Here is a 22756-nt window from a genome sequence, read left to right on the forward strand (position 1 = left end):
CCTGCTACTTATCTAACCTTTGAAATGGGGGTCACTTCCGTCGCGATGCAGCAGCCCGTTAATTAATACAATTCGGAGAATAGAGCAGCCCGTTAATTAATACAATTCGGAGAATAGTGCACACGGTGATTTCTAACGTACTTTTGAATCCGCCCCACACAGATTTTTTGGTATATAAACCCTGTGATTTCATTACTCGGGGGATCATAATCGTACCGTCACGTTAGAGTCAACGTCACGTCTCTTGTCACGCGTATACGATTTGATAGTCAGTTGTATCTTGCGAGATCGGGCTACCGTACCCTTTAGTATCAAACCATATAGAATCCGTGAACCGGCATAAATTCTATTGCGGCCTTTATTTCCAACTGACATACCCCCGCATCGCCAGTGCGTCAACACCGTGCAAGGTCATTTTAGGTAAATATAATCATTCTTTGATCGCGACATAAGATACACGAAACACTTGTATTTTATTTGTTGATTTAAGAATATATCTACTTTTATTATCAAATCAGAGTTATCCAACTTCTTTAACCCATAATTATATAAAGCGATTATTATTAGTTAAACGTTCCCATAATAATATAACCTTACCGCTCGGGTTATATTATACTTAATAATTCACAGTTACGAGTTCAATTAACACATCCCCAAATCCAAATACAACCTCTTACAACCTAGTGGCTCCTCGATTACGCATCAAGTTCGTCCACGCAATCTATTACCATCCTAGCGGCTCCCTGATTTCGCATCAGGTTCGTCCGCATCCTACAGCTCCCTGATTTCGCATCAGGTTCGTCTGTGATTTATCCAACCTCCCAGCAGCTCCTCGATTTCGCATTGAGTTCGTCTGCGTTTCTTCCAACCTCCTAGCAGCTCCCCGATTTCGCATTGGGTTCGTCTGCGTCGTTATCAACAATCCTAGTGACTCCCCGATTTCGCATCGGGTTCGTTCACGACGTTTCACCCTCCTACGGTTCCCTGGTTTCGCACCAGGTTCGTCCGTACGTGACTCCATCCCAGAGGCTCCCTGATTTCACATCAGGTTCGTCCTCGTTATCAACTATCCTAGCGGCTCCCCGATTTCGCATCGGGTTCGTCCGTGTACCTAACTAACAAATTGATACCATATTCCATACTCTTTCTCGCACTCGCAGGCCACGCGCGCTGCACGGCCCTGGCTCGTAACAAATATATGAATAAGTATTATATTTAAAATCTACACATTGAGAATCCAATTTTATAAGAAATAATGTCTAATTAACATAAAATATGATATATTTGTAAGCAAAATTTAGTTGTGTTACATAATTCATCTAAGAAATCCAAATATCTCTTTTTTTCGTCCAAGTTGATTTTCTTCTTTTAGAGTTTTCATAAGACTTTCATTCAATCGCAATCCTATGATTTGTCCCATCTAGAAATAAATATGTGTAATAATTCCATTAAGAGTGAAACATGTATATTTTTTTCATAACTTGTACATAAGATAAATATTACCTTTAACATTTTGTTGAAAGTGCTAAGTTGAATACTACCATAACCCAATTTAACTATCGAGGAAATTTTACCATTTGGTAATACAGACATTACTATACTACTTGCACTGCATACTTCTTCTTCTGAAGTCGGATCCACTATATAGTTATCACCAATCTATAAAGCATTTCAAAATTAATCAATAGGTAAGACTGTATATATAAAAATAAAAAATAAATTTTCCAAATAATTATAAATGTAATATATAAGGAAATATAAACCGATATGAACATACTTTGCATAATGTTACAATTACTGGATAGTTACTAGTGTCTAATTTAATACAGTCGTAAGCATCATCCGATAATTGAATATCTGGTTCTCCACCATCAAGCATTGCAGCTGTAATTTTTGGTATTTCTGTACTATATAATGCAGATTTGACTGCAACTCCTACTGCATCAAACAAATTACCGCCGCACTGAAGAATCTACATTATATATCAAGATTATGTTCATAAAAGATATACGTGTTTAAAAAAGTTGTTATAATAATCAAAAGTTATCATTATTAACTTACCAAAACATCAACATAAATTTTCCAACATTTTTTGTGAGGTAAAATACATAATGTTTTTAAATCAAAAGCATTACGTGTTTGGTATGCTATCACAAGAGTATTACTTATTTCAGTTGCTAAGTCATCGCCACCTTTACCTTCAAATTCTGGCGTTGCATTGGCAGAACTACAAAATAATTATTAAAAAATAAAAACTATAACTACGTAATTGACACCAGCTTCATTTTTATAAGGTAATGAGATATAATTGAATATACAACAATTATTAATGGTACAAACGATATTGCGTACCAATCAACAAAAAATTCTAATTTTCCTTCATCTGGCTTATCAGCTTGAGGAGTATCAAGTTCTACTTTAATGCCAACAAGTATATCAGTGTTTCCAATACGTAACCTTGCAGATCCATGAGTTTGTGGCATTAATTTAGTTTCAATTTCCATAGAACGATACTCACATCGTTTTCTACCATCGTTCCTAAAATCTGCCTGGTAATTAAACAACTAAATGATTAGTTAAAAGAAAACATATAAAATAAATATAGAATATTGTTAGCTTACATCTACACTATGAAGAATAAAAGTTTTTTCACCACCACTTAAACTAATTTCTGTCATCATAAAATGTTTGTGACTTTGATAAAACAACGTACGTTTTTAAACAATTTTAAATAAATTTAAAAATATTCCAGCATTAAACTTAAATGTCAAATATAATAAATAATTTTGTCATTTCTTGACTGTTATCATATACATGAGAAGATTAAGCCTAACCTAACAAATATATATTTGTCTTGATTTAATATTAATGTATAACAGTAATTACATGAAATTTAAAATTACTTAAAATATTTTGTGGTTTTTGTTGTAAACGTTAATATGTATATAAGAAAAGTATATTCTAAACATTGTTTTCAAATAGCCGTGTTTTCCCTACATACGCGGCCTGATGACTTCAAAAACAGTATTTAAATATAGTAAATACAATGTATATGAACGTAAACGGTAGAATGCAACTGGTCTCGATTCATACGTGGGCAAAACCACGTGTTCAACAGTGCTAAATAAGTGTGAACAGTAACGTCAGTAACTCGAAATCGTATGCTGGTTAACGCAGTCTGAGTTTAGTTGTTTCAAAAGTGAGAAGGAAACGCTCGCGGCTCACGTTCGCCTTCTTTTCTGAATCCTCGAACTATCCGTCGGAGTCCACATACATACATGAAGGTAGTTGCGCACTAGTGCGCATAAATGGAGGGATAGTAAATTGATTTTTTATTTTTTTAACTTTATATATAAATTAATAAATGACGCTAATGAAATTTTAAATAATGAAATACGATGTTATGATTAATTTAATTATACAATAGTAATATTAAAACTACTTTAATATAAAATAATAAAAATTACATAATAAATTTATGACATAAAAATTTTCTATTATAGTAGACTTAAAACGAAAAAAATTTAATTTCCAGGCCACGACACTAATGTAATTTGTTAACAATGACATTATTCATATGAATACATAATAAATAATTCATACAATAATTGCAATTTAATAATTAATAAAGTAGATTACCCTTTATATTAATACTAACAGCAATAATAATAATAATAATAATAATAATAATAAGGATTTTTAAGGTTGTATTTTAATGTAACCGTCAGTATAACAAATTTTAATAAAAATATGTATAATCAATGTCCGTAAATCTAGTGTTAAAGAAATGAATTCAGAATTATTAATTAGTCAGTTTCAAAGTCCAATGCGCGTTATCATTATTTATATTAAAAATTACCTTCAGTGAAGAGATCGAATAAAATTGTACATCCTCGAAATGATTTACTAAATTTACTTTACTTCGAAATCGAAGAGTTATCGATATATAAAGTGTTAAAATACAAAATAAAATTAATCAAAGATGAACTGTTCTGATAGTTATTTCTTCAGTATTCATTATATGTATACTATTTTGGTAGTTATTTGTAGTTCATCAAATGTTTCATTTAAATGAAAGACTTGTGATTTGCATATGTGAATTTTAGACGTAACTTTAAATGGTTTGAAATGAGAGGGGCGAGCATGTTGCTAGGTACGCATTTCAGATAATTAATGTAGCTTATTCCAGTGTTAGTTCTTTTATAAATGGTGTCCACGTATCCTTAAAGGTCTCTAAACTTATTGGTTAGGATTTGTGTGCAAAATCATTTATCTTTTAAATGATAAATAAATTATTCTCTTTTATAGTAATTGTTTTATATATTCAAACTTGTTGAAAATCTCTTATATCACAGTTTGATATAAATAATGAAACATATAATAATATTATAATTAAATTCAAAATCGTAGTTGAGTAGTTATAGAATCCAGGATTCTACAAGCTAATAATGTTAGTAATTTTATATGTAAATTCACTAATATTATTAGTTTATAGAATATTGTGCAAGAGGCCTCAGAAATAAGTTACTATGTACTACTTATGTACAAGTATGTACTGTCCTCCGCTGACTTGAAGTCCCGTGGCAGGAATGCGAGAAAAGTAGAAGGGATTTCAAGGGATACACTTATTCTCACGTACGTATTGAACTCTGGTTCATTATTCGTCACAGCAGTTACACACACATCTGGACTGCCTGAAAGCAAAAGAGCAAGATAGATAGATGGGTGGTCCGACTCCTCCTGCCACTGTACTGTCCCGCGGGACTTCAAGTCAGCGAACCACACACAGTATGTACCTACTTATGTTCGTGAATTTGCAAACAAACAGGGTAAAGAATGCATGGGTTTTTATCAACACACACTATTCAAAATCTAGTGCGAAGATATCTTTAAATTATGTTGTCAAAAAAAAGAATTACGTCTATAAAAAATTTATTTGTAATCACAAATAAATCGAAATATGTTTCTTTTAACGAAATACCCGGTATATTTTTAGATGTATTTAAGTGAACAAAATTATTCGTCTCAAACATACTGTCAAAATTATTCTGTAAATAATATAATAAATATATTTTACTTATAGTATAATAAATAATGTTCTACGATGAAACACGGTTACGTCGAATGAAAACAAGTTAAATAGGTTAGAGAGGTCTATAATCGAAATTAAAATCATTCAAATTAGCCAATCAAACTTAAGAACAACCTTCACGCTCCTCTAACTTGAGGTTCTTTAGTTGTTATGTATTACGGCATATGTGATATTTAAGAAAAGTGACATTGAGGATAACTGTGGTAACCACACACACACAGTGTGGTTCAGTGTCAGTCGCGCGAAAGAAGGCATTGAGAGCAGATCTAACGTAGCGATTCAAACTTTGTTAGCGCCTAGATAATAATGTGTAAAGTGTTTTAATCAGTTCCGAATGCTAATTATCCATGTGCATTGTTTGTTCACAAAGGAGAATTTTTGTCGTAATAGCTGTTTTTGCACAAAATTAACAAAGGTAAGTATTTTATGATTGTTATTCTTATATTGTCACGCATTAAATTACTTTTACATCATTTAACCCATATTATACGATTCTTTGAAACAATGTGACATGAAATATAGTTATAAATTGTTTAATTGAAATTCAAATTCGCATAAAACGTATAAATAAAAAATCTTAAAATAACACTCGCTACGCCCATTATAAGAACAATCGCTTAAAATATGAGATCATTTGTATTAAATCGATGTTATTCAATGGTATTAATTCCAGCGTATGATCGAACTACGTAACGTCTTGACGTTGCTATACGAGAACATAAACTATGCATATTTCTCTTGTGTCACGCTATTCGTTGGAAAATAAGCGTTATGTTGAAATTAACACAATAACAATTAATTTCCTTTGTAATAATTGACAATATACATTACGTAAGTTAATTAATTGTTTAGTGTCTACATAGTCATCTACCTGAATATTTATCAAACATATTGGAAAAGGAACGATATAACCGACAGTGCATGTAATTTTCTTAGTTCTAAACATATATATTTAATACTAACTTTTAAAGAATTCATACTATATGTATAACTAAAATATTTGAATAGCGAACAAAAATACGCATCGTTTACTGCAAACTCATTGTTAATATATAATAAAATTTATAATTTAATTCATGTAGAAATAAGTTTAAGCATTTATACATTTTTAAGAAGTAATAATGTACAACATAATTGTAATGAATTCGAAATAATCTTTAACTATTAGTAACATACATACATATCAATTTAGATTCATTTCTACTCAGATAACATTAAACCACTATATGATATTAGTAATAACATATGATAGGATAGAAAGATAAACCATGGTTTTGTATAAAAATATTACAAATACATTAATAATATACAATTTTTATAATGTTTTGTATGAGTTAGGTAAAGTTGTGTATTATAATTTTTTATAACAGTTTTCATATAGAAAAATAATAAAACGTAATATTAATTATATTTAGTGTAATATAAATATCCAGATGCATACAAATTTAAGATATATATGTGCAACCAACTAAATGTATCAATATAGTAGATAAAGTTATCTACAAATATTCTTGAAAAACAAACATGTTACTTATCTTTCATATACTTCTTATTTTGTGTAATTATCTGTAATTAAAAATAGTATGTTTATTATGAATCATATGTAAGCATATAAGACTGAGATATTCACTCAAGGTCTTACATTTTTTATACAATTTCACTTCCTAGTTATGTCTTTGCATGTTCAACAATAAACCTAAATGATAAGTATGGACAGAAATTAATCTGCAAATAAAATGACTAATTATATTAAATTATAGAAGTTACAAAATTATATATCGTATAATAGATATTTAAATTAGAACTACAGATGTTAGATATAATGTGTTCTCTTAAACCTATTTATTTACAGCATAGTCTGCAAAATTATTATAAAAGAAATTAAGCAAAGCTACAATAGTTGTAGAAGAATGTATTAAAGAAATGAACAGATATATGATATATATCCTGTTGAAAGTAGTCAGTTAATTATAGACAAAATATAAATGACTGTACTATCAGCTGCAGAACCCATATCCTCGTTAGAAGCTGCATTACCACATTCGATAGAAATGAATGCAGATACCATAGTAAGTTATAAAGCAATTCATCAAATATTCATAATATGTACAAATTTGCATATAATATAATATTTTTTATTATGTTTTATTATATATCCTAAATTGTTAGTAATTCTTTGTTTTATTACCTTCTTCTTATATTAGAACAAAAATTAAAAAAAAAAATTAAAAAAAAAACAATTATTGGTTTTCGTAAATAAAAATAATATTTGGCAGATTAAATACTAATTAAATCGTATTTCACAAATTCGAATTCCGTCATATATCTGATTTCAGTTAATGGAAAATCTGATATCTTCAGTTAATGAAAATCTGATCAGCTATATCGTACACAACATTAAATTGTGTATTTCAGAAGAAACAAGAAAAGTGTATTGGGAATGATGGTATTTCAAATGCACAAAGGGTATGGACAAGTTTGGTGTCAGGTGCTGTTGCAGGAGCATTGGCAAAAACCACCATAGCACCATTGGATCGTGCAAAAATAAATTTCCAGATTTCAAAACAACCATACTCAGGAAGAGCGGCACTTGAATTCTTAATAAAAACACTTAGGACAGAGGGTTTATTAAGCTTATGGCGTGGAAATAGTGCTACTATGGTTAGAATTATCCCATATTCTGCTGTTCAATTCACAGCCCATGAACAGTGGAAGAGAATTCTAGGAATAAATGGATCAGGAAGGTAAGGTACAATAAAATTAAAAGCAGATGAAAATAGCACAAAGTAATGAATATTTTGTTGTTGCCGTACGAAGTCAAATTTTACATTTGACTTTATTATAAGCGTTAATACCTGATCGTAAATTCATATCCAAATTAATTTTCATTTGCCAACTGAAAATTATCAAAATAAGAATTTCGTACCTAATTTTTTTTTTATTATTTAGTAATTTTTTTTTTATCGAATACAGTATTTAAAAACAATTTTATTCAATAATGCTTTAAAAAGGAATTTCTTATCGCATTTCGTTTGAATAAACATGACAGATTGGAAACAATAAGAAATTACAAGAATAGCAAGGAGGCAAATTGGATAGATGAATCAGAGTGATAGGATAAAAAAATAAGCCCTGTAGGGAATTAAAACTGAGATATTTATATATTCCAATAAGAAACATAAGACTTCAGGAAGATGCACTTTTACGTCTCTAAGAGATAAAGTTTTTATATGACGTACAGACAAGGCGAAAAATATAAACTCTTTAACCTTTATGATGCATGGGTCAGACTATTTAATCTTAAGCGACAAGCGTCCAAGATAAAGTATTTAGGTCGTTATCTCTTAGTTCGTTAAACAAATAGTGTTTATATACTCAGAAAATATAAAAAAAATGTTTCTTCATCTCATTCAAAAAAAGTAGTCATTGTTTTCTATTCATCTTCCTTAATTTTTTTAAATGCACCGAAAAATTTTTATCCGTTTTTTAAGTTAAAAAAAAATAATACATTTTTATATTATTTATTAATATTAAATTAACTATGTAACTTTTATTGATATTAATAACTTCTTTCCATCTTCATGGAAATTTTGAAATTTCTTTTCAATAAAACGACTTGTTTTAAATATTTTTCAATTAAAAAATTTTTATAACGGTAGAAACAAATGGTAATTGGAAGGTGCTATATCTGAAAACTTAGATATAGCAGACTTAGAACCTGTTAATCAAGTTCTATAATTTTTTGCTTGATTACTAAAAAAAACATGCAGCCCTGTGATGTTATACAATACAGTTGTGGGTTTTTTTTACGTTTAGACTTGGTTTTGACGACGATAAACATATTGTTCAACGCTACAGAACGCTCTTCTTTTCAATACATTTTCATATATTATCCATTTATCATCGTTATTACAAAATGTTCTAAAGATGGTTCATTCTTACTGCATAAAAGTTGAGCTGAACAAACGATTATGTAATCGCGTTTGTTATCTTAAATACTTGTACATAAATTCAAGGTGTCAGGTGTAATTTTAAACTGTTTGTCAGTCTATATCAGGCGTTTCTGCTATCTCTAATATGAATACAAATGGATTCTTTTCGAAATGTTATAAAGATTGTCATTATCAAGCACAGAAGGCCTTCGAAATCAAGGTTTTCCATCAAAATTGTAGGCTTTGTTCTTAAATTTCTTGAACCTTCGAGTTCGTGTCGAGTCGGGTATTAATAGGGTCAAAATCGGGTCGGGACTCAATTCAAATTCTAATGGAATAATGTTTGGATCATATCGAGAGCTTAAAAATGTGAAGTATTTCAGTATTCAAATTTATGATAAAATAATATTAATACATATCATGATTTGTTTTTTTTTTTGACCAGATTTTTATATCTTACTGTACCTCAATAGTTTTTACAATATTTTCCACACAGACATGGTCAGATTTGAGTAACGGAATAATATAAACTTTAGAGCTCCTGACCCGCTTTCAAGTACTCAATTCAATTTCTGGTTTCCCGACTCGACTCGAATCAGAAATTTCGAATACCCGCCTACTCCTATAAAATATACAGTTCCATAAGCGAATCTTATTGTATTGATTATAAAACATAACAATGAAAAGAATAAGTCACATACCCTATATTGAAATACTTTTCTATGAGATCTACATAGATTTGATATTAAATAGCAAATGGGTTAAGAATTAACAGAATATACAAGGTATCCCGCATTTTTCCGTTCATATTTTGGCAGTGATATAACAAAAAGTGCATAAATACGTTGTTAAAAAGTTATAACAAAAATTATGAAATGTCATGTAAATGTTGTGAATACCTATGTTTCCATTTCAAAGTGTCGATCGCCTTAGTAATAACCTGTATAATGTACATATACTAAATAATATGTAGATAATTATGCCTGCTAATATACTTGTAATTTTACAATTGAGCAAAAATGTTGAATATATATGTACAGAAAAAAACCTGAATTGAATTTCCTTGCTGGTGCATTGGCTGGTATAACGTCTCAGGGTACAACTTATCCGTTGGATTTGATGAGAGCAAGGATGGCTGTGACACAAAAGACTGAATACAAAACTCTGCGACAGATTTTTGTACGTATTTACATGGAGGAAGGGATATTGGCATATTACCGTGGATTCGTTGCAACTCTACTCGGTGTCATTCCCTATGCTGGCTGCAGCTTCTTCACCTATGATCTACTCAGGAATATGCTGACTGGTGAGTCGGTTCTTTCACAAACTTGTTTGACGCCGTGGCGGTGCTTATACGCAAAGAAAATATCGTGATTTATACGGAACGAGAGTGGCTCGTGTATGATGAAATAGCAGGGTACTTGTGGGGCACATTGGGACTGTTTCCGAATATTTGGGACAGTACTTACTTTAGTAGTGACGCTTGTCGAAACAAGTCCGATGGCGGCATTTTTCAAGTTCGTGCTTCATGTTCGATGATGGCTACGTGTCGATAAACAGTGTACACGGTGACTATTCCTGGGTTCCCGGCGTCACTGATTTGCGGCGGCATTGCCGGAATGGTTGCTCAGACTAGCAGCTATCCTCTGGACATCGTTCGGAGGAGAATGCAGACTTCGGCAGTCAAGGGTCAGCATTACCACACAATTGGATCAACCATAATGAAAATTTACAGGCAAGTTTAATAAAATATACAGTGAGTAACGAAATTATTCGAACGACATGATAGACAATAATTGATTCTACAAAAGTTGTATAATAAATTGCAATTTATTTAAACAAATTGTTTTTATACTATTGTGCATACATTTCCTAAATATATGCAAACTTACAGAAAAATGAAACAATAAGGGAACAAATTACGTATTTTAATGTTTAATTTTTTATATTATGTTAAGATTATCATAGCTGATCATATCAGCAAATATAACGAAAATATGAAGATATACAAGCTAGAACCCTGTATAAGAAATAATAACGGGAAAATAATAGAATTTTATTATACAATTTTAATCAGTTGTACATTATTGAGTATTTCCTGTTATAAAGAACACATGATTTAAAATTTGAACATGTATTTTGATAAAAAATAAATTTCTCATTTTGCATGAATATAATAAAATGGCAAAAAAAAAAAAAAATACATCAACTTTTAAAATGGTCGTTTTAAAAAAGAGACTTTAATCTTGAAATTTATGGCAGTTTTAGATGAGCAAAAAATTGTTTAAACTTTTGAGGGCGGTTTGAATTCTGAACATTTTTTAAAATAAAACTATCTTTGCTTTTTTATTTGATTCTTAGTTGAAAAAAATCTTCAAGAAAATTCAACTTGGGAATGTGAAAATAAAAGGTTGAACCTTTAAAATAACATTCAGAAGATTATTGAACGACTTCTTTTCTTGACGTTATAATAGTCCAAAGATTAACAGCATTTCGGTCAAGTGTATATTTATATGTATTACTGATAATATTAGAATTCGTAAAAATAAACATAAATTTACTCCGTGTCAAAACTTTATTTTATAATAAAAGAACACGTCTGTTATACATAACTTTTATATACTTTCAGAGAAGAAGGTCTGATGGCATTCTATAAAGGATTGACCATGAATTGGGTGAAAGGCCCAATTGCAGTAGGAATTAGTTTTGCGACACATGATACAATCCGTGACATATTAAGAAAAATTCTCGCTTCTCGAAATAAATCGCTAAATTAATATAACGAAATTATAGTATACGATATAGAATTGTAAAAAAGAAAAGCGACTAATTATCCATTAACATAAGGCATCCAATTATAGGTAAAAAGTAAATTTACTTTTATCTGCAGAGGTGTCCTTTGAAATATAAATATGCCTAAAGTTGATTATTATGGAAGAAAATTGTAATACTTAAGGTAATACTGTAGCAATTCAATGAAATTATACTATTTTCAGAGGACACGCTTTAAGGACAGGGAGACATTAGTACAAATTATTACTATACATATTATCAGAAATGTTATAAAAAATTGTTGAACGGCTAAAAATGCATGTCAAATAGCTATGTTTAAGTCAATGAAAACTAGAGATGTTCGAAAATTCGAAATTTCGGGTCGGGTCAGATTAGAATTCCAAAAGTATCTTGTAATATAAAAATATCAGGATTTCCGAAATATTATTTGGGATGCACTTCATTTGATATGATTCAAGAACTTATAATGTTTATAAACACTACACACTACGTGTAATTGTATCTATCTTAACACAGTAGTTTTAAGCATTTTATAGTATAAAGTTTATACAATTCAATGACCTTTCACTAAAGAATTTCATAATTGCTAATAAATCATTGAATATCTTAAAATAGTACAAATCAAATTATAAATATAGTAGGAATTGAGAAGTAAAATATTGTATAAAAGAAAATTCCATTTGAGAAATAATTTCCCATAATTGATCATAGAAAGCTCCTAATTCAGCAATAAAATTGAACAACACAAAGAATAGGAAAACATTTTTTAAACATTAAGGTTTCCAGTCATATCGCAACCATACATTCGAGTACTTTGAAATTTTAAGAATTTCGGTATCTTTATGTCACTAAATGCTTTAAAGACAGTGTTTCTTTAAAATAATCTTTTTTTCTATGGATCCCTCTTGACACTAGAAGGTTTTTTAGGTGTCCGCCTCCGATTGTTCGGAATTTTGGATATGTTTTGAAGGACCGAAAAATAAGATATACGTATTTTTTTATATCGGCCCGTTTTCATATTTAGGGGGTGAAACAACCTCCTAAAGTTTCAGCTACAATAGGGTATCTCAAAAACTATCATAGATAGAAGAAAACTTCTTAAGGAAAAGTTTTATGGTTTTTTATGTACATATAAATGCTGGTCATCAATTTTGTAAAAAATAATTTGTTTATAACATTATTTTATAAGAAATCACAATTTGCATAATACTAAAAAAGAACACAATTTCTTTTCTGAATCCATTGATATATCATAAGTATGTTTGCCTCTTACAATTTTGCGTATTTCAATATTATATGTGGCGCATCGGGTGGCGGTCATACCAGATATAATGTATGGTCAATGTTCATTATAGTATCTGGTGTTTACTATGTATACTAGGCACTGATAAAGTTATTTATAGCTTACAATATTAATAAAAATTATTTTAGTATTTACGTATTAATATGCGATACATACATATGGTAAAGCATATAATTAATATAAATTAATTTCCGATACTACTAACATGATTGGTGCAATTATATTTCAAATGTATGTATACATAGTATAAATTTATCACCTGAATTTTTTACATAATGAATGAAGTTTATAAAATGATTCACTTAATATTCAAATTTGTCGTAGAAGTGATATTGATGAAAAAAATGTTTTAAACAAAATGTTTTTTTACGCCAAGAACATCTAACTATCGGTGTTTCATCACAGAGTGCACATTTTATTTGTGTGTTCTGTTCGAAAGCAAAGTCTACAGGATTCACAAAATCTGATTTTTCTTCTGTATACCCACTTTTGTACCAAGCATACTGGAATAGATTTTTATATCTTGGTGAAGACAGTTGATTGTGTACAAGTGATTGTAATTTAATTACATTATTCCTTAAATGAAGATTAACGTCGTAATCATGTAACAGTACATCATCGGAAAAACGTCAAACATAATTTTTCCACACCCTAAATCTATAAACATCTAGAGGTTGAATTCGTCCAGTGGTACCTTTGGTATCGTCTTAATTATAATTTCTTTACCCGTGTCCACTCCAGGAGTCTAATAGCAACACAGACGTTGTTTTAGTATTGATGAAAAAGACCTCTTCCAACCAGATTTTAAAATGAGCTGTAATATTATATTAAAATCTTTAGTAATTATACACATGTGTACCGGTAATTTTCAATCAAAGATAATTTTTAGATATTGGTTACCAGATGTGAGTTTCCCAGATTTTGATGTAGTCACGTATACGTTAGTCGGTTTAAATAATGTTTTCTGAACTGTTGGTCCAAATTGTCCATTTGCTTCTTGCAAAACCATAAAAAGGGGTGACAGCAATCTTGTAACAGTAGTTATTGTTGGTTGTATTGTGTAAATGTGCAATGTTGAAGGTACAGATTGTACAACACAATCTACTTTCTTTTAGTTTTTCACCGCTAGGGTTCGCCCAGAAAGTATTTCTAATTGAAATCCACTCTGGTCTAAATTGTACAAATTTTCATGCCCGTATCTCGTAATCAAAGGTTTTACTTCATTGACAAAATCCGTAGCTTTAACTTTCAATACTTCATCGTCTTCTATTGTCTTTCGTGTTACAAATTTTGTTACTTTTCGAGAAACAATACGATGAGCTTTTTTAAAATTATAAAGCCACGTTTTGGAAGCTTTAAATGTCATATAATCGTTACCTTGTTCTTTATATGCTTGTAAAGCCCATCGTCGAATATCTCTATCATGCAAAATATAACCGGAATCAATAGCTCTCTTCAAATTTGTTATCACGAACTCGGAAATTTGAGCCAATCTTTCTTTTCTAGTTTCTCTTGCTTCAATTTGATGAGTCCATCTTCGTAATTGTCGTTCAGATGAATCAAGTTTGAAATTATGTTGAACGGTAGCAAGTCTACGTCTTTTTTCTCCACCTTTCCAAAACGCAACTGCATTCCGTTTATAATCAACATCAACGTCTTCGTCACGTTGCGAACAAACTCCCGTATATGTCTTTCCAGGCCAATTTTCGTCCGCATCATCTTGATCAACAGCCTCAACCTCACATTCTTTAAATTGATCCAGAAAGTCCAATGACCATTCTTCAGAAACTTCAATTTCATTAAATTCAAATATGCTATCGAGCAACATTATTTTAATGATTTCCTTGAGTTGTACTTCCTCTCTTGTTACAGGAGTATTCATTAAATACATTGTTTGAAATGTTGCTAATAGCAAATTAATCACATTCATTGGATTGATAATCATTTTTAATCACTGTATTACAAAATAAATGCTGTGATCACGCTCGGATTTGACTTTACAACAAACCAATCGTCGAGATATGTATAGAACACAGCGTCGCAAAAAATAACTCATAATTTAATACACTGCTATTGTTGAGCGTACAAAAATATAAAATGACGTTCCATACGATATAATGACGATAAAAAAGTGCAGAGTGCATGAATAATAGTTTAAAGAATTATATATACATATATGATTAACTGTTTACTGCTTGTTTAGTGCGTAATAAGAACCACTTCTTTATGCATTCACTGATACTATTTTATGGCGTTAATACCCATTTAGAGTCAAATGATATATCTCATGCTTGGGCGACAGAACTTCCCTGGTCATATGGTATACATATGTAGATTGTAGTGCGAGAAAAAAAGAAATAACGTGTAGTTGGTAATATATGTTGTTTGCCAAAAAATATCGTCCCAAGAAAGACATCGACCGCAGGTCATATCCGATATGACCGCCACCCGATGTGTGTGCGCAACACATATATGTATAATATTGAAATACGCAAAATTGTAAGAGATAAACATACTATGTGATATATTAATGGATTCAGAAAAGAAATTGTGTTCTTTTTTGTTATTATGTAAATTGCGATTTCTTTTAAAATAATGTTATAAACAAATTACTTTTTACAAAATTGATGACCAGCATTTATATGTATATAAAAAACCATGAAACTTTTCCTTAAGAAGTTTTCTTCTATCTATGATAGTTTTTGAGATACCCTATTGTAGCTGAAACTTTAGGAGGTTGTTTCACCCCCTAAATATGAAAACGGGCCGATATAAAAAATATGTATATCTTATTTTTCGGTCCTTTAAAACATATCCAAAATTCAGAACAATCAGAGGCGGGCACCTAAAATACCTTCCTTGTAAGATACAATTCATGGACCTCTTTCTCAAAACGATATTTTAAAAATACTAGTTAAATCAATGATTTTAAAACTAGTGTTCTGTTAAATAAGAATGTATATTAGATGGAAAAGGATTGAAGTGTTTTGTAGCATTTTTAGATATTCGCAAATTTCGTTTTCTAAAGAAATTGACAGTTTTGAATTTTAACTACATCTTGATAACACTTCCGGTAGTAATTCCTTTACATGAGACACAATAGAGACTTCAAGATACTGACAAAGTTATTGCAGTCTTATAATTATCGTCATTTTTAAGCATTAAGTTACATAAATTTATCCCCCAAATGATCTCCTTGGGGTTCATAGATCACAAGTTAACCACTGATTTAGAAATCTTGACCTGATTTAGAGAACAATTTTCAACATGACCCGACCCGACATTCTCGGATTGTTGCATATCTCTAATGAAAACATATTGCGCAAATATTCATTTTAATCTGTACATTACGCTTGAAGTATGATATGAATTGTGTCAATGCAATCGCTTTTATGTATTAAAGTAGTAAACATATTTTTTTCATGATTCCGAGATTTTTTAAAAAATGTAATAAGAATTTAGATATTTTCTTGTTTGAATAATTGGTTACATTATTGATTATATTTTAACAGTTTAATTAAAATAATTCTGTAAAATAATCATGAACGAATAATTCTTTCGTTTGTATTATTGATTAAATAGCGATATTAAATTTTGTATAATGTAGCAACATTCTTTAAAGAAAAATTAAGTCTGACAATAATCTTGTAAATGTAATGTGCAATATTAAAAACTAGCACAATTATTTGTAAAGATGCAAACTATTTCTAACCAATATTTTTTCACATTAGCTATTTTTGTATACGAAGATTTGTAACAGTTTTATATTTTTATGTTGCTCAAAATGGTTTTATCCTTGTAAATACTCAATTTATTACTTCAAAATTTTATCATATATTGAAAAACATTCTGCTGTTTAATCAATTTTGATTGGCTTAATAAAAACGTCAATTTTTAAAATGTCTTGAAGTACACTTTTCATAAAAATTCTTTTATTTGTATCGTTTCTAAATAAATGTACTTAATCATTTAATATGTTATAACTGATATGCGAATATGTTGCAATATATTGTATTTTTCTCATCCGAATATATTTTCGTTTGAATAAAATGGCTCTATTTACTTAACTTAATTAATGTATTATAAAAGTGACATATTACAGGTACCAAGAGATTATTAAAAAATAAAATTAGAATTAAAATGTTATATGTGAATTAAGTTTTTCCTATGATATTAGTGATGTTTGTAAAACGTAATGCAAGACATGCTTACTTTGTTAAATACTGTTAAATTGGTTCATTGTGTTAAATAAAAAAATATTTTATACAAAAAGAATATTTTATTAAAATTTGACTAGTCTAATAATTCTGAACAGTTTTCTTTGTAGAATTTGTGTAATTTCCAGTTAAGTATTTAAGATATAAAAGTGTAAAATACACTGTTAGTATGTACATTACAAATGGATCAGTTTCTATGAAAAGGCTTTAGCATTCAATTTTACTGCTTTAATGAAGCAGAGTATAAATGAAAAATTGTCAATCTATTTTATAAAAAATTATTTTACATAAATACATTATTTTGGTTTGGTTTCTTGGTCATTTACGTATCTTATATAAATTTCTATTTCATCTTTACCGCCTGGAGGAATTTCAGCTTCGTTCAAATATGATACTCCTATAGCAAGTACAGAACCATCGTGGCTAAAACTAAGGGCAGCAACACCAGCATTATATCTATGAAATTGACACAAGCGCTTCTTGTTAAAACCATCCCAAATATTCACATAACCGTCTGAACCACCAGTTGCAAACGTATTGTATGTTGAATGGAAACTAATAGCATTCACTGGATATATATGTTCTACGTTATTCTCTTTAATCCTATGACATTTAAAAGCATATTTCTTTTTCTGTGCTTCTGGTGTAGTATCAAGATATTCAACAGCGACACGACCTTCTATACTGCTAAGAACATATCCCTGAAAGTCAATAAAAAAATTAAGACATTACTAATAAAATACTTTTTGAATAATTAACAAAAAATTAAACTTACTTGCTCGTTGGGAAAACCTTTGATGCAACGTGTCTGATACTTCAAACTACTTTCACGTCTTTGAAACATACCAGCCATGTTCCTCAAATCCCAAATACAAACTTTTCGTTTGGCTGTACCTACTACAAATTTATCTCCACACACGGATAAAGCAAGAACAACATCTGGTTGTAAATAACTACCTACACAAGTGGGTGTTCTAGGATCCCAAAGTTTTACAGCTGCATCCCATCCACCAGTTAATATTGCATTTACTGCAGCACAGTATTCAATTTTTCTAATTGGTTTATCATGTGTTCCCATTATTGATTCTACGAAACAATTTATTTTCATTGTGTTTTCCATGCTTTCATGAACACATAGTAAGTCAAAGAAATATTAAGTTTAGATTGCTAAGATCTTTTTAAAATACACATTATATAATCTTTACCAATAAAAATTCATAATATATTAATTAAACTTTCTATTGATACAAACCATATTACAAATAAATTATAAACAAACTGAGTCGCAAAAGTGACTCGGCGCAGTAGATACTAAAAATAATCAGCATTTTGAGAGTAAATAATTTTTTATATCAGGTTTAGATTTAACAGCAGGTTTTAAACTCTGATATATTGTAAATCGATTGTTTGATATATTTTATTTCTACAGTACTTAAAATTATTATTAGTTTTCATTTCAATACTTTTCGACTATCAATTTCATATTTGTACTTTCTGATCTATAAAGAAGTAAAGTATCATAAACGAAAATAATTATGAAAATATTTTTGTCATAGAAAAACATGTATTAAAATCTCCTTATCACATTTTCACTATTAAAAAAAGAAATTTTTTTAAACCTATGTATATTAGGGTATATGTCTGTTAACACGATTGCTCCTAATCGACTGAATGGATTTCAATGGAACTTTATTTTTAGTTATATGTATACTTTCATTTTGAACAAAATCAATTTATAGATAAAAATGGTATAACAAATAGGGATATGCGGATATTTAACATTTCGGTTTGGATCCATTTGAGTATTTTTCTTGAGTTTGGATTAGGACCGGAAAATTTCGGGTTTGTTTATGAAATAATTGTTTCTTTTAATAAGCTGATTATACCGAGTGAATCGCAAACCGTAGTATATTCGGGCAGGAGGTGATTCTACATAAAAAATTAAGAATTTGGTCTAACATTTTTTCATCAAGTGTTTTATTTTCGAGAATATCGATTTTGATGTTCATTCAACTAGGATTAAATACGTTCTGGTTATCATATATTCTACTACCGGTTGTATCTGTCTGAGATAGTGTTTATAAACATTAACAAAGATATGTATCATTGTGAAAAGTATACGCAGTTCAATGTGCGACAGAAGTCATAGTTTATCAGACTGCGTAACAGTTCATATCTTTTCATTTATCACAAGTAATCGCCAAGTTACAACAAGGTATTCTAACCGAGAATATGTTGACATTACTTGTTTACTTGTTTGTTTTAGGAGCTTGTGATGATACTACTGTCACAAATAGATAGATACTATGCAAAATGATTTCTCAATCATTGATATACTGATCGGAGAGTCATACAAAGAATGAAGCAAACAGCAGCTGAAACTGATTCTTTTGTATCATGTCGTGAAAATCGCAGTTAAATTCGACTTGTACAACGATGTTGGAGATAGAATTCTCCAGGACATAAATGATATGCCTGGTATCAGTACGTGGAAATTAAGTTCTAAACATAATCTTTGTACAGGAACCACTTATCGCATTCTGTACAATAACCGCATGTATTCATATCAGGTCACTTGTGTTCACAACCTTCTGGAATATAGCTAATGCGCATTGAATGAATTTTTGTCAGTGGTCTTTTGAACATTAGGCTGCAGATCAACAATCTCTGTCATATATTTTATGGTCCAATGACCAACGTAATACTCGTTGGTAATCAGATAAAAATCCTTGTGTTTATCACTAAACTTATTTTCAAAAACGATGTAATATCAACGTTTGGGCTGGAATAATCGATAGTCAAATTATTAGATTCTATTTTCTCCCAGATAAGTTAATTGGAAGTGGATGTTTAAAATTTTTACGCTATACATTGCCTTCATTGTTAGAAGATGTACCTTTATCAACGAGAAATAGTATGATTTTTCAACATGACCGTGCACCGCAGTATTTCATCAGACGAGTTAGAAATTTTTTAAATCAAAATTATTCATGCTGGATCAGTTGTAACAGTAGGCTACATGGACCATCAAGGTTTTCAAACCTCATATCCCTAGAGACCACATCAAAGAACAAGTATACAAAGACGATATTCTAAAGATTATTCCTTTAAAGAAAAAACTGTTGAAAAATTCGAAAGATTAGAAAGCGTCAAAACATTTATGTTTCGTTCAGGTATCATTAATTCGTCGAGCACACTGTGTATGTAGTAATGACAACATTTTCAGTCATACTTGTAAATTACTGAAGAATAAAAGGCAAATAATCAGTAGAAATATTTCGTATTATTTTAACCACACCATTAATATTCATAAACACTACCTTGGATAGACACAACCAGTAGTAGAATATTCAATAACCAATTCGGATTTAATAAATAAACATATTGCAAAATTGATTTTCTAGATAAGAAAATATTATTTTTTACTACTTTTAGTAAGTAGATTTAGATCCTTAAGTATTTACGTCTACTTCTGAAATATCCTGTATTTATTGGCAAGGATCTTGAAACGTTTATTATAAAAATATATCTATTTTCCAAAGTCAACAATTGAGAGTATATAAATACTTCTGTAACTTGCTATAGTTAGAAATAAGAATTTAAAAATTGTTTCTTACCAGTATTGCTGTTGATATCATACATCTTCAATGTATTTCCCAAGCCTCCGCTATAAGCATGCACAGCATCCTGTACAAAAACAACTTTTTAATACAGTATTCCAAAAGAATGACAACAAATTAGATTACATGTACAATCATATAACTAAACAATAATGTCAAGCTCAATATATCTGTAGATTACATTGTATTAAACACTATGTTTATATTATATTATAAATACAGTACCAGACAAATGTATTCAGACATGGAATATTTTGTAGGTAGATATCAGACGAAGATATCTATGTATTATGATGCATACAGTAAATTTATCTATTTATAACTAGACATTTCGGACGATCAATTTACAAGCATAAATTACAATCTGAAACATGATTTTTATTGAAATATCATATTATATCCTTTTTCTAAATCTATTTTAACATAGTACGAGACACTAATTTATCAAAAGTTTTAAAAGAAAAAATCATCGATAATTTAATAAATGGATAATTAATATTCAAAGTTTCTTGACATTTAATCATTCTGAAGCATACTGTTTATTCAGTAAAAAAAGATGTATTATTAACATTAGGTTTACAGAGGCTCGTTGCACATATTTTCATTGTAATTCACTGTGTTGACAGTTACACTAAAATGAAGTGTTTCTCTTAATTAGGGTATATATTCATAACATTGCATCAATTAAATTCAACATAAATTGCTAACATGAGTTCTGTAACGTTAGATTTAGAATCTGAATGTGTCAAACTGACACGCTCTGTAAACCTAATATTAACGTATTATTGTAGAATATTTTTATCACATTTAATTTTGTTTAATTCTGAAACTATGTTTGCTGCAACGATTTATTAATTTTATTATGATATACATACCATCCCTCTCTTTGTACATTAATTAATTAATATATTACGTGTTGTACCACATATTAAAATTACACAACAAAAGATGTCTGTCCAAATACATTTATCTAATAGTATACATATAGTATTACTTATAGATATCTAAGAAATACACATAACTTTTCTCATTACTTTTACTTTAGTTTTCCTTACCACGCGAAGTTTTAACTTACATTATTTTGTCAGTGCTATACTTTTTTTTCTTTCGCTCTTTTTCTGTTTCAAATAAACATAAGCACAATAACTTATTTATTTCTATAATAAATGCATTATTACATAGAAAGCTATCGATTAAAAAGTATTTGATAAATTTATAATTACCTGAAATGCAACGTCTAGAACCGGCAAATCATGATTATATTTTAATCTCATAGTATTTGCATGAATATCATACAGTCGCACTGTACTGTCCCATGATGAGACAAGAAGAAACTGCGTTGAGTTCGGTCCGAATTCTACTGCCGAAATTGCATCGGTCGGAGGAGATTTTATTTTAAATTCTGTCCGAGACTCCATACTTAAATAAAAAGAAAGGGAAAGATAATACTCTACTGTATACACTACATAATGCAAATAAATATAACCTGCAAATAGTAAAACAATCACATACATTTTAAGAAAACGTGTTTGCTCTTAACGATAGAGCAACAATATATTTATTCGGAGTAGTAATATAGATTTATATATTGTTTAAATTAATAATATACTAAATATAAATTGATTTTAATACAACTTGAATATTGTAGAAGATAGGAACATCCACTCGACACATAACAAAAACGGGAACATATAACTTAACCACGAAACTTAAACATAAATGCCAATGCTTAAAATACAAATCGTGAAATAAATACAATTTTAACAAATTAATGTAATTTCTAAGAACGTGTTCTTTTT

The 22756-nt window shown here is 29.6% G+C and overlaps 3 protein-coding genes, 1 long non-coding RNA gene and 1 pseudogene across 12 annotated transcripts; 1 reads left to right on the plus strand and 4 right to left on the minus strand.

The window, feature by feature from the left end:
• Positions 1 to 402: 402 nt before the first annotated feature.
• Rrp42 (exosome complex component Rrp42) lies at positions 403 to 4547 on the minus strand. 3 transcript variants are annotated; one of them, XM_076773091.1, is made up of 6 exons: positions 4529 to 4547; positions 2353 to 2549; positions 2062 to 2227; positions 1778 to 1972; positions 1504 to 1659; positions 403 to 1420 (listed from the first exon to the last, which is right to left on the minus strand). In XM_076773091.1, the coding sequence occupies exons 2-6, from the start codon at positions 2502 to 2504 to the stop codon at positions 1316 to 1318; spliced, it is 774 nt and encodes a 257-aa protein (XP_076629206.1). In that variant the 5' UTR covers positions 2505 to 2549; positions 4529 to 4547; the 3' UTR covers positions 403 to 1315. The 3 variants fall into 3 exon arrangements, with proteins under 3 accessions (XP_076629206.1, XP_076629205.1, XP_076629204.1); XM_076773090.1 differs by lacking the exon at positions 4529 to 4547 and adding an exon at positions 2622 to 3253 and having other exon boundaries at positions 2353 to 2545; XM_076773089.1 differs by lacking the exon at positions 4529 to 4547 and adding an exon at positions 2622 to 3253 and having other exon boundaries at positions 404 to 1420.
• A 108-nt stretch (positions 4548 to 4655) lies between these two features.
• Positions 4656 to 17395, plus strand: Dpcoac (dephosphocoenzyme A carrier). Of its 4 annotated transcripts, none has more exons than XM_076773084.1 (7): positions 4656 to 5507; positions 5766 to 5923; positions 6945 to 7161; positions 7508 to 7836; positions 10065 to 10330; positions 10585 to 10759; positions 11654 to 17395. In XM_076773084.1, exons 3-7 carry the CDS (start codon positions 7078 to 7080, stop codon positions 11799 to 11801), a joined length of 1002 nt encoding a protein of 333 aa, XP_076629199.1. In that variant the 5' UTR covers positions 4656 to 5507; positions 5766 to 5923; positions 6945 to 7077; the 3' UTR covers positions 11802 to 17395. The 4 variants fall into 4 exon arrangements, 3 of the variants coding, with proteins under 3 accessions (XP_076629199.1, XP_076629198.1, XP_076629200.1); XR_013080295.1 differs by lacking the exon at positions 5766 to 5923 and having other exon boundaries at positions 4683 to 5507; positions 11654 to 14046; positions 14265 to 17395; XM_076773083.1 differs by lacking the exon at positions 5766 to 5923 and having other exon boundaries at positions 4683 to 5507.
• LOC143345720 (uncharacterized) lies at positions 9712 to 10672 on the minus strand. Its single transcript, XR_013080296.1, has 3 exons — positions 10494 to 10672; positions 10243 to 10373; positions 9712 to 10159 (listed from the first exon to the last, which is right to left on the minus strand). It is a non-coding gene; the product is annotated as an uncharacterized LOC143345720 (long non-coding RNA).
• Positions 10949 to 15065, minus strand: LOC143345710 (uncharacterized; annotated as a pseudogene). Its single transcript, XR_013080293.1, has 2 exons — positions 14021 to 15065; positions 10949 to 13934 (listed from the first exon to the last, which is right to left on the minus strand). The product of XR_013080293.1 is annotated as an uncharacterized LOC143345710 (transcript).
• On the minus strand, positions 16881 to 22648 carry Bub3 (mitotic checkpoint protein Bub3). Of its 3 annotated transcripts, XM_076773086.1 has the most exons (5): positions 22470 to 22648; positions 22181 to 22376; positions 20955 to 21024; positions 18113 to 18423; positions 16881 to 18038 (listed from the first exon to the last, which is right to left on the minus strand). In XM_076773086.1, exons 2-5 carry the CDS (start codon positions 22373 to 22375, stop codon positions 17634 to 17636), a joined length of 981 nt encoding a protein of 326 aa, XP_076629201.1. In that variant the 5' UTR covers position 22376; positions 22470 to 22648; the 3' UTR covers positions 16881 to 17633. The 3 variants fall into 3 exon arrangements, with proteins under 3 accessions (XP_076629201.1, XP_076629202.1, XP_076629203.1); XM_076773087.1 differs by lacking the exons at positions 22181 to 22376; positions 22470 to 22648 and adding an exon at positions 21183 to 22033; XM_076773088.1 differs by lacking the exons at positions 22181 to 22376; positions 22470 to 22648 and adding an exon at positions 21980 to 22002.
• Between the last annotated feature and the right edge of the window lie 108 nt (positions 22649 to 22756).

This window comes from Colletes latitarsis, chromosome 9 (assembly GCF_051014445.1).
Source record: "Colletes latitarsis isolate SP2378_abdomen chromosome 9, iyColLati1, whole genome shotgun sequence".
In the NCBI taxonomy this organism is placed as follows: domain Eukaryota; kingdom Metazoa; phylum Arthropoda; class Insecta; order Hymenoptera; family Colletidae; genus Colletes; species Colletes latitarsis.